Source organism: Phyllostomus discolor, chromosome 7 (genome assembly GCF_004126475.2).
Source record: "Phyllostomus discolor isolate MPI-MPIP mPhyDis1 chromosome 7, mPhyDis1.pri.v3, whole genome shotgun sequence".
Lineage (NCBI taxonomy): Eukaryota > Metazoa > Chordata > Mammalia > Chiroptera > Phyllostomidae > Phyllostomus > Phyllostomus discolor.
The window spans coordinates 67,220,850-67,232,765 of NC_040909.2; the positions used below are offsets into that span (position 1 = coordinate 67,220,850).

The following is an 11,916-nucleotide window of genomic DNA, read 5'->3' on the forward strand; positions in this document are numbered from 1 at the left end:
ACCTTGAGCTGTGATTTAGTCTCAGCAAAGTCCTCAGTTAGCCCCATAGGGAGCTGGGACAGTGTCAAGCTACAGCAGAAAAGCCAGATATTTATGGTCCCTGCAGATGGGCCGTGGAATAAAGGTGCTTCTGGAAGGAGGGTCACTTTGAGTGAAGCATTGTTCCTCAGCTGGAAGACATCCCAGTGGTACTCCCAGTAGCTGGAGAAGGAAATTCTTCTGAGCATCCACTACACCCACCTTCTCTCCAACTGCTCCTTCCCAGTCATGGTTAACCCTTAACCATGGCCACAGGTTTTGTGTTATTTAAAATCTTCTCTTTGTAAAACACTAATGGGATGGAGAACCAGACAGTAACTAACATTTATGGCTGCTTATTAAGACTATATTGTAGGTGCTGTGATAAACACCACTAATATATTATTTCATTTAAGTTCACAGAAACTTAATGGTGTAAGTTACCTCCTAGCTTCAAGACTTTTGATGGCTGACAATTATGGTCAGAATAAAAGCTCGCCCCCCTAAGTCAGCATCCAAAGCCCTCTACAGTCTTCCCTAAGCCTCCTTTTATACAAAACTTCCTTTTCCATTCCTGCTAAACTGGTCCCTTTGTTAAGATCTTAATCTGGCCTTCTCTAATCACCTTCTAGACTAGCTAGATTGAGCAGTCTGACTATGCCTATCCCTTAATTCTTCAATCATTTACTTACTCATTTGCTCATTTATTGTAGACCTAATATGTGAGGCAATGTGCCAGGCTCAGGGGATACAGTGCTGACCAGACATGATGTTTGTGGAGCCTTATACTGTAATAATAATAAGAAACACAAATACTATTCAAATATTTGCCAAAACTTTGACTAGTGCTAAGATGGTGCCTCTAGGTTTGTTGAGAGCTTAAAAGACATCCAGCAAAGAAGTTCTGAGCACCTTCCAGGAACCAGCCACTCTTCAAAGGCCATGCACACAGCCTCTATCAATTTCCCCTACTTTCTTTACAGGGTCCATCTAAGCAGTGAAGCTTTTTTAGGTCCTCCACTTCCTCCTCTGGACGTTTAAACAACTTGATCACATGCAGCCTTGCTTTCTTATTGTAAAGTGCCATCTCTCTCAGATAAATTTTAATAGTCTTTTTAGTAGTAGTTATTTATTTGAGGGCTCACTCTATGCCAGGTACTCTATATGTTGTAGCACAACTCAGTAATTACAATAACCCCACAGTGACCTTGTTTCCATATGATTGCCCCCATTGTCTTCTCTTCCCCTGAAGCCAGCCCTGAGACAGGTCCTTGAGTGCAACTAGTTTATTCAGAAATTAAAAGAAATATGGACAGGGTAGTAGGAAAGGTGGTCAATAAAAGGCTTGGTATCAAGCAAGTTGACCAGTAGGAAGCTGGAGCTTAATCCAGCTGGAAAAATTATGAGAAATGTTGTAGAATGCACTCACCTCAAAGTCATTGTGCCCAAATGAGGAGACAGTTGGGCTACATATTCACCAACTCCCATCACACACTAGTTCAAAGCTTTGTGTGGGGTATGAGGTGTTAATTCCTGGGCACTTCTGGCCCCTGAAGGGCAGGTAAAATGGATGTGGCCAGCCAGAGAAAGCTCCCAGGAGATGAAACACAGGTATTAGGTGCACTACAGTTGTAAGGACCTATTGCTCCCATAATACAGGTAAGGAAATGGAGGCTTGGAGAAGCTGGCTCGAGGTCATGTGGCTAGGAACTGTCAGCACCATGATGGACTGGAGTCTTTCTGGCTCTAACACAAGATGAAATGTCCCCTGAGAGGCATAGCTTGTCTTCTTCATCAGGAGCCCTTACAGCTGTGCTCACAAGTGGAGATTCCATACCTGTTTCCTGATTGATGAGGTTTATTGGTGAGGAATTTACACAATCACATAATAACAATCTTTTCCTTCATAGTAGCCAGTGTTACTTCTCAGTTTCTGAAGAAGCTCATGAACTTCTCAGGCCCTCTTTCACCATGTCACTTCTTGGACTTTGTCATTTGAAAAGAGAGAAACTGAGCCACACATTTATTGATGACATCCTCTCATAAAGTGGGCGCCAGAACTGGAGTTGCTATTGCTGGCCTCCAAAAAATTCTAAATGCCTATCCAATCCTTTTTCTCCCTCCTTGAAATTCTCCTAACTTGACTGAAGACAAAAGCTCAATCAATTTAGATGGGAACAGAAAAGGATTGGTCGCATGTAAAATACCACCCCTCATAGAGGTATTTTAGGAAATAGAGGTACAAGGAAAGACCTACAGGCTTCAAGAACACAGCCAAAGATCCTGGGAATTTGCTTTTCTCTCCCTGACCCGGACTCTGATCCCTCACTTAACCTCTGACCCCTTCACTTCAGATAACTAGCGAACTGTGGCAGCTGGCGCTGGGGATCACTGGAGCTGGGGGTGGCTCAGAATGCTATGCCACTAGGCAGCTTGCCTGGGTTTATCCTGGCCATGGAGGTGAAACAAATGACTTAGTGGGGGCCCCAAGGATGTATGTCAGAGTCTGTGAAGCTGGATCCCAGGCCTGTGTGGCCAGTCCTGTAGGGCCTCTACTCAGTAATCACTTCCCTACCAGGCCCCCCACTTTGTAGCACAGGAGGTGACCTCATTACAGCGAATGCCATTTAGAGCCTGCTTTGCACAGGGAAAAAAATAATAAAGGAACTCCATTTAAAAAATTCAGACTGAAACAGGCTTCAACAAAGACCCATGAACCCTGACAGATAGGTCCTTTTTTTCTACCTCAGGCCTCATTTAAAACAGGGCCAGAGCCTGGATTTTTTAACAGCAGCTACTTAGAGGTGGGTGTGAGCCACTTGCTTGAAATTGAATCAGCTGTTTTTATTAAACCATAGATTTTCATTCTTGTCAGCAAAGCTGGGAGATGATTTTCCAGCCTCTCTGGTGAACTGCCCAATGCATTTTCATTGGAATGATTGCTGCAAATCCAGATCTGCCACCTGATTGCCCCACCCCAAACCCACAATGCAGGGTCCACAACCAACTCTTTGTTGCAGACCCAGAAATGATGCATTTGAGAGACCCCTCCTTAAAAATACCATTCTAAATGAAGGGACTTTCGGCCCCCATCTCCCAATGATCCCAGTTTTCCAGTATTGCAACTATGACTGGAGGCAACTTGCTGGTGATTTAGCAGCTCAGCATTGAATACCATGGTTGTGCCCTAGGGCTAGATGACTACTTAATCTGTGCTTTGGCAAGAGGCTCTTTGCTACTTGCTAGACAACTCAATATTTTAGGGACAAATATTTCTCTGGAGCCTCTAGTTTTCAGATGGGCCCTTTATTCATTCATTCATTCATTCATTCATTTACACATGAATTCACTCATTTATTCACTCATCTTCTTAGAACAGTGCCTGGCATATAAGGACAGTGTTTCTGTAGTTTTTATTTGTATTCACAGCCAACATTCACTAGGGACCCCTTACCATGTGCAAGGGACTGGACCCTGCCTTCCCGTTCACAAAGAAATCATACTATCAGAATGTAGTTTTTGACCAGACTATATATTGGAATCACCTGTGGGCCTTTGACGAGAAGTGGATGCTGGGCACCCCCAGCGATTCTGATTTAATTAGTTTCGATGGGGCCCATGTCTGTAGTTTGTAGAGGCCCCCAGTCATTTCCAAAACACAATCAAGGCAGAGAACCACTGCTCATGAGGGAAGGACAGACAGCAAAGAGCTGTGCCGCAGGGTGGAAAGGGCAAGAGCAGGGCCCACAAGCAGGAATGAGGTCTAACACCTACTTGAGCTGGGAAGACTTTCCAGGGAAGCTGAAATCTAAAAACAAGGAGCAGCATGGGCAGGGCCAAGGTACTGGGAGAAGAGAAATGGAGAAAAGATTCTAGGAGACAGGGAAAGCATAGGTATAGGCCTGAATTGAAGACAGGATAGGCAGTGGTTTGTGTCATTCACTTAAATGATTTTAACTTTGCTTAAGGACAACAGGGAGCAGAGGAGAAAAGTTATTCAGTTTGCATTTTTGAAAGCTCCCTTTGCTATAGATTGGATTGGAGAGCATCCAGACAAAAATCCAGGTGAGAAATGGCAGTGACTGGAACTAGGGGTATATCAGTATGACTTCAGTTGGGCTCCCCCAGGAGCAGACCATGAGAGAGAGTGCAGGACAAATGTCGAAGTTATCCCACCCAAAGAATGAAGAAGCTGGCACTGGTATAGGGCTGCTCCTGCATTGGGGGTGTTAGCTTCCTGGCATTCTGGGTTTCTCTCCACCCCACCTCCAAGAATGTTCCTGGCCAAAGAAAGCTGTCTGGCTGAGTCCCAGGCACTTGCAATACAAAGCCAGCCTGTGGGAATGATGTGTGCCAAAAAGGTACCTGTGGGGCTTCAACAGAGACTAAGACTAAGTCTTTACTCAGGAGTTTAGGGAATAAAAGATTGAGGCCAATTAATGACTCCTGGGAGAAGCTGCTAAGTGTGGCTTCACAGCATCATGAAAGATAGACATCTGGGCAGACAGTTCCTCTTCTTCCTTAGAAAAACTTCATGCAATCAAAGACCTGTGAAATCTGGCTACTATCTCTTGTGTTTCCATTTGAATTGGCTGCTCCCCACTGGGCCCACTGTGGGAGCTCAGTTCTTTGACCCTGTCTGCATATCTCCTTGCATTTAAAGTATATTCACAGGAGCTTATGCCTGGTGAGATCATGGCAATCATACAAGTTCTCCATTTCTCTTAGATAAAGGATTCCCTTGGCACCTGTGTTAGCTTGCTCTTGTGGAACAGGGTGTGAGTGTTCTGTCCCAGGGCCTTGATTCACTCCTATGGGGCAGCAGGTACAACTGAGGTCCCTTCTTTCCTCTCACGCTGCCCTCTTCCTCCCTGTATCAGCAGTCCCCCAGACCAATGACCCCTAGCTAACCCTTGCTACCTTCAGAGCCAGGAGACTTGTTGATGTCTATGGCTTCCATGTGGGTCTGCCAGTGAGCAATGGAAATATCTAAACTTTGTTCATTCTCTGCAAGATCCACCAAGAAGAACTTGCCATGCATTTTCCCTTTGGCTCAAAGAAGAATCTGGAAGTAGGCATTGGAGTAGGAAGAATTGGAGATGAAAATGTCTGCCCAGAGGTTCTGCCATCACTGCCTGTGTTGGTCATCTTGATGACATCATTAGCACAGTTAATCAGGTGCTCCTGCAGCCCCAGTCCCTGCACCTGCTGCTTCCTGTACTCCAGCATGCACAGATTGGCCTTGCTATTGAGCAGCTCAATCAACTTCCTGTTATAGATCTCAAGGAATGTCACATAGACTTCCAGGCCCAGGCTGTGGTAGTAGGGCTGATTCTTCAGGAGGAAGACATCCTGGGAGGCCATCTCATAGATCCCTGTGGATGCATTCTGGGCTTTCCCAGAGAGGCCTCTGCACATAGTGTGTCTTGTAACTTCTCATTTGGCCATATGCAAAACAAGTTGATTTTCTGCCTTGGAAAATTGTGTGTATTGGTGGGCTTGCTGTGAACCTAAGATCACAGGAGGCAAACACAAGGCCTGTGGGCCAAATTAGGCCCTCCACCTTTTTATATCTGGCCCAGCACCTTGTTTTACCCAGCGGCAGCACTGAACTCTTGCTTAACTGTTAAGAAGTAGTTACATTTATACAGTCCTAAAATTACATTCAGCCCTTTGAAGGCAACTGTAAGGCTGATGTGGCCTCCAGTGAAAATGAGTTTGACACCCCTGCTATAGATGACTTAACTTGAAGATGTTTCATCAAATGCAAAGTCAAAGAAGAATGCCTGGTTCTCCAGATACTTTGTTAAGTCTCCTTTTAACTTGATCTCATGAATGAAGAGGATATACTTGTTGGGAATAAAAACCACATCAACTTCTTTCTTGGGCAGTATTTGTTTATTCATTTTTTTAACGCAAATCCATATCCTGTGCTCTTTCATAGGATCAGTCACAGTAAATTATGTGTAGGAGGAGGGAGAACTCCCTGATGCTAAGGGCAATTAGAAATAAAGCTTGAACCCCAGGATAAGAACAGTATGAATATAGGCAGGTGCCAACCAACAACCCCTAGTGCCCTTGCATGGTAGGATTGTGGGGTGCTGGTTGTATGAACTTCTCAAGTGTTTTGTTTCCAGGAGGGAGGAATTTGCATTATTTATAGCAGGCCAGGCTACAGGCTCCTGAAAAAGCTTAACTGGCTATTCAGAACCCAGCTTTATTTCTGGTTCACTCCTAGCTGTGCCTTCTTCCCTCTCTTCTCCCTATAGTACATTTGCTGATATCATCTTGGTTCATTTTGCTCATTCGGGACCCCTATCTACTCAGCTACTGTGTTGGTTGTGATGCCACCCCTTCTACCTACCCCCAAGAGCTCTGAACAAGGCTGTTTCTTGATGATGATGTGGAACCAAAGCTGTCACCACACCCTGATATCAATTTTATCTGAGCAACCTCTCTGAAATCTGCCTCTGCCTTTCCATGCTCCAGTCCCATGCAGGGCTGAATATCAGTACACAGCACAAATAGAACCATTAGCCTGATATTGCAGAATATGTTGCTAAGTATTTACTAGCCTGAGCACTCAGGCCCCTATCACACCACCTAGGTCCCTCTTCTATAACCCCCAGATTGTCACAGTTTAACAACTAAAGGGTTAATGCTAAGCACACAGGGGCATCACAACCTTCCTGAAGCCCCTTCTGATTGGTTGATCTAATGACATACTAATTATTGCTCTGGTGCCAGTAATAGTCAAATATCACCTTGACTCAAACAACTGCTTCTTATCTGTTCTCCTTCACTTTACTCTGTCCCTCATGCACCACAATTAATCCTTCACACAGCCACCAAGTAGACAGCTTCCTAAACTCTAATCTTAGTTACTCAGTGGCCTCCTATCATTCTCCTGCATCAAGTCCTAACTCCTTTGTTGATCTCAGGCTGCCTACTCCTTGTGATCTGATCCCAAACACCTTTTTAGCCTCATCTTCCCAAATTGCTGGTCTTCCCATATGTGACTGCTTCATTATGCCTCCCTGCCCTCTACTAAACTACTTTCTCCATCTGATATTTGCAGAGGGCCTATGATGCTGTGAATTGTAGAGAAGCTCGACCATGGTGGAACTTGAACCTGGCCCAACAAGCTCCCAGAAAGAAGGTTCCTGGAGGTTGAAAAGGAGGTATGGGGCCCTGAAGCATGTCATGCCATGCTAGGATTCCAAATTCTGGAATCAGCCTCCAGCACACCTCTTATTTAATGAGTGTTTTCCACATGTTGGCACACACTGACCTTTCCATGCTTGATCTTATTTAGCCCTCACCTTCATCTACAGAATGAGGCTATACAGAAACTACTGCTAAGAGAGAGAGTCACACAGCCCGTGAGCAGCACAGATGAAATCCCAGCTTAAGCTCCCAAGCACTGTTCACCACCACATGACCTTTTCTCCTGTTTTGGGAAGACTGACAGCTCCACACCAATCATTGAAGATGGAAAGTTCTATTTGACAGTTGCCAGATTGGGAGGGCAGTTGGGAGACTAGGAGAAAAATGTGACAGGATTAAGAAGTACATACTGGCCATTATAAAAATAGTCATGGGGATGTAAAGTACAGCATAGGAGATATAATCAGCAATGTTGTGATAACTACGTATGTTGCTAGGTGAGTACTAGATTTATCAAGGTGATCACTTCATAAGTTATATAAATGTCTAAACACTGGGTTGTACATCTGAAACTAACATAATATTGTATGTCAACTATAATAGAAAAGTAAATTATTTTTAAACATAAGTAAAAGAAGATGGAAGGCTCCAAGAGCCTGGAATAAATGGTCGGCTTCCCCACAAACCTGCAGGGGTAGCAGGTTGGTTCGTCTTTGGAGCCACTATCAACTGGAAGAAGGCTGAAGCTATATGCAGGTAAATACGGTAATCCCTCTGCTTCACCTCCCAGCAAGAGCAGCAGCAGTAGCAGCAGGAATGCAAATTGATTGCCAGAAGCTGTTTAAGGGCCTGTGATTGAAAAGATGATCTGAGATAAGCTGCTCCAGTGAAATAAAGGCCAATAGCTGCCTACTTCCCTGTCAATGTGAAGCTTTTCCAAGCAACAGCTCTGAGCTTGTCAGCACCACTCTACCCCACCCACAGGAGGTAGGGAGCCCTCTTCACACTTTGAGAGGAGTAAACGATGAGATGTTGGGGACTAAGCCTGAGGGTGTTGGAAAGTGCAACAGCTGAGGCTGAATATAATAGTTTCCTGTTCTCTGTGGACAGGATCTCCACTGTGAATAAGAATTTCATGGAAATCTCTGGATTAGAAGGAAGGAGGGACTGGGGATAATCAACCTACCCCAAACTAAAGCATGTGAATGTGCTAGCTTCATGTGGAGTATTTTACACAGAACCAGTATTTTTCTTCTGAAATGCCCATCCATCCAACCATCCACTCATTTACTTATTCATTCATTCAACAAATGCAAAATACATAAGAGCTTGGGCTTTGGCATTTGGCAGATGGGGTCAGTGGGTTTGGCCACTTATCAGGTATGACCTCAGGCAATTCACCTCACTTTTCTGAGCCTCTGGATACTAATACCTACCTCACAAGACTGAAGAGTATTGAGATAAAGCCCACTAGGCACTGAACCCAGTGCCTGCCACACACAAGTGAGCTATTATTACTACAGTGTTCTGGAGAGTGATAGAGGAGCTACAGGTGTTTCAAAACAAAATCACAGAACTCCTTAAGAAACTCACAGTCTAGGGCAAAAATAACTATGCCATGATAGAGAGGGTATTAGTGTTATAAGAAGCACAGAAAAGCAAACATAGCAAAAGATTTCTTTCCATTGAAAGAAGGAGGAAGACTCAAGGGGTTTAGAAGTGACATTTGAACAAAACCTCAAGGGATGGGTAAGGAGAAAGGGTCTTCTTGGAAGCAAGTGATGGTGCAAAGAAAAGCATATTAGAAATTTGCTATGCAAAGTATGGTTCATGGAGGGCCACCCCTCTCCCCACCATGGAAGCTTGTTTGAAATGCAGACTTTCAGGCCCACCGAAGGCCCACCGAAGACCCACTGGGTCAGAATCTGTATTTGAACAACCAGAAGATTCATGTGCAGAAAATAAAGTTTGAGGAGCTCAGGGACAAATAATTTCTGATTTCTCTGTGAACTGCCGTTCTAAGGAAAGTGAAAAGAAAGCAAATCTCCCTGCATGTTTGGACTGATGGGAGGGATGTATAGATGAGCCCACACTGGGCCCTTGCCTGGGGCATGTGTTCCAGAGCCAGGGGTCCCCAATATGTGAGGAGCAGAGCTCCAGAGGAACCTGGAGGTTTGTGGTTCAGGGCAGAATGTTCTTTGAAGCTACATATGAACCTGTTGGCTCAGGTGATGGGTGTAGCCCTGTCAATTCAACCCCTCACTTTCATTCCACAAGCATTGATTGGGCATTTTTTGTGCCTTGCCAAGTTCTGCCCTAATGATGCTGTTAGCCTCAGGCAAGCGACTTTCCCTCTTGGCCCTCAGTTTCTCCATTCCTCAAATCCATGTCAGTATGCCTGATACCTAAAGTCACCTCCACTGCAGACATTTCTGTGCCTGTTACCTTCCTTTCCCAGTGGTTGCTTCTTTCCTCCATGCACCGCTCCCCCTTCTGCATACTGATTTCCATCCTAACAGCATGGAAAATCTCTATACCTCTCTTAGACAGGGTTCCCAGAAGCAGACTGGTGAATTAAGGATTTACATGAAGGTGACTTTACTAGGAAGTGGAACATGGGACTGGGAACCAAGCAGCTCCATCCTATAGGGGACGGTAGAGATGGTAAGGATCACACCAGGGTGAGGGGTGTGTGGGCCATGAATTCCACAGCTCTTCCAGCTCGAAGCTGGCCAGACCAAGCCTAGCTCTAGCAGCCTGAGCACAGCAGCTCCCTGAGGGCTGAGATATGGAGCTGGTGCCACAAGAACTCTAAGAAGCTGGGATATGCGTGAGCTGACAGCATTTACCACACTCTCTAAATCACTGTGGACCAGGCTGAACTGAGGTTCTTAAGCAATGATGATGATGATGATGATGATGATGATGATGATGGACTAAACCCTCTCCTTTATGGAGCACTCACAATGGTCCAAGAGCTGCCCTACACACTGAATGCACAGTTTCTCATTTAAACTGGGGCAGTGCTCTGAAGGCTGCTCAACTTTCCTAATTTTTGCCCCACCAGCCAGCCAGCTCAGGAAAAATCACTATTTCTTTGAAACAAAATGGTCAACACATATTAAGACTGCAGAAGCTTACTAGGAAACAGAATGGAGAAAAGTCTTCAGGCAAGCCAGAGCACTGGAGAAATCATCATTCTACTCCTCCTTCCCTATAGGCCTCCATTCACTGCCAGGGGCCTGATAATTACCTGGAAGACAGGATGGCTTGACTTCCCACTTGGACTCAGAGTTTAGTGGGCCTGGAAAAGTCTGTGTAGTACAATAGATACCCAAAATCACATAGACAGAATCTTATGGTGATTTAGGGCACTTTGCAAGGGTATTTTGGACTAATGGTTTCCAGCTGACTTTAATACTTAACCCTGTATTAAAATTCACACTTTAGGCCCTGGCTTTGGGTATAACCCTACAAAGCAAAAGGTCACCGGTTTCATTCTACATCAGGGCAGAAGCCTGGGTTGAGGGCCAGTCCTTGGTTGAGGTGCATGAGAGAGACAACCAATTAATGTTTGACTCTCGCATAGATGTTTCTCTTCCTCTCTCTAAAAATAAATAAAAGAAAATATTTAAAATCTATGTCCTCAGCACAGTCAGTATTTCATCACAGATAAGAGAGCAGAGGCACAGCGAGGAGATATAACCTGCGTAGGGTTACACAATGAGTCAGAGAATGGTAGGTACTAAGGCTATGTTCCTGACTAAAGGGCTACCTACCCTGTGCTTGGAACTCAGTGTTTTTTGGAAACTGAGGGGTTTGTCACTCATCACTCTGGACAGAACTCTGAGCAGCCCTCATCTCTGCCTCTCTTGGCTGCATGGAGAGAAGATACCCCTTGTCTACCTTCCCCCAATCTCCTGGGCTCCCTACTGGGAGCAGCAGCTTGACAAAACCTCTGAAAGATGCATAAGACTCTGCCAACTCAGTGTTTAATGCATGCAAAGCCTTTTCCGAAGAAGTCACTTAAAAAGATTAGAGAGGACAGAATTTCCCCTCCTGCCTCCAGCTAGGAAGTCTTTGCAGCTGGTATGCAGCTAAGCTAAGGAAGGAGAGTTTTGAGCAGTCTGAAAATAAAGCGAGCCTTTATTTGACAAATTACTCAGAATACCACCTGCAAGGGCTTAGTTTATTCATTCATTCACCAACCATTTGCTGTGAATCAAATCTACCAAGTGCAAGCCCTGTTCTCAGCCCTGGGAATGGACTGGGAACATGGTATGGCCCTGCTGGAGCTTTACCTTCTAAGAGAAAGTTTCTGCTTTGTCAGAAATCCCCACCTGCTCATATGCTTCCCTGGGGGGTGAGAGTGGAAGTGGATTTTCTTCCCTGCTCTGGGAGAATAGCTCAGATGCCTCCTGGCCCTGCAGCACTTTGAGGAAGCATACAAGGTTCATCAGGCCATGGGGAAGGGGCCATTCTGATTTCCTTTATTTTTCTCTTTAGTTTCTGCTCTCTACTCTTTCTGCATCCCTTCTTCCTATCTGAATAGAAGAAGGGGGGCCCTGGCCAGTGTGGCTCAGTTTATTGAGAGCCAGACTACGAACCAAAGGGTCATCGGTTTGGTTCACAGTCAGGGTACATGCCTGGATTGCAGGTCAGGCATGTGAGAGGCAACCACACACTGAAGTTTCTCTCCCTCTCTTTCTCCCTCCCTTCCCCTCTCTAAAA

The 11,916-nt window shown here is 45.1% G+C and overlaps 1 protein-coding gene across 1 annotated transcript; it reads right to left on the reverse strand.

The window, feature by feature from the left end:
- Positions 1–5,007: 5,007 nt before the first annotated feature.
- On the reverse strand, positions 5,008–5,475 carry LOC114501363 (kinesin-like protein KIF2C). Its single transcript, XM_036031662.1, has one exon. The coding sequence runs from the start codon at positions 5,434–5,436 to the stop codon at positions 5,008–5,010; it is 429 nt and encodes a 142-aa protein (XP_035887555.1). The 5' UTR covers positions 5,437–5,475.
- Between the last annotated feature and the right edge of the window lie 6,441 nt (positions 5,476–11,916).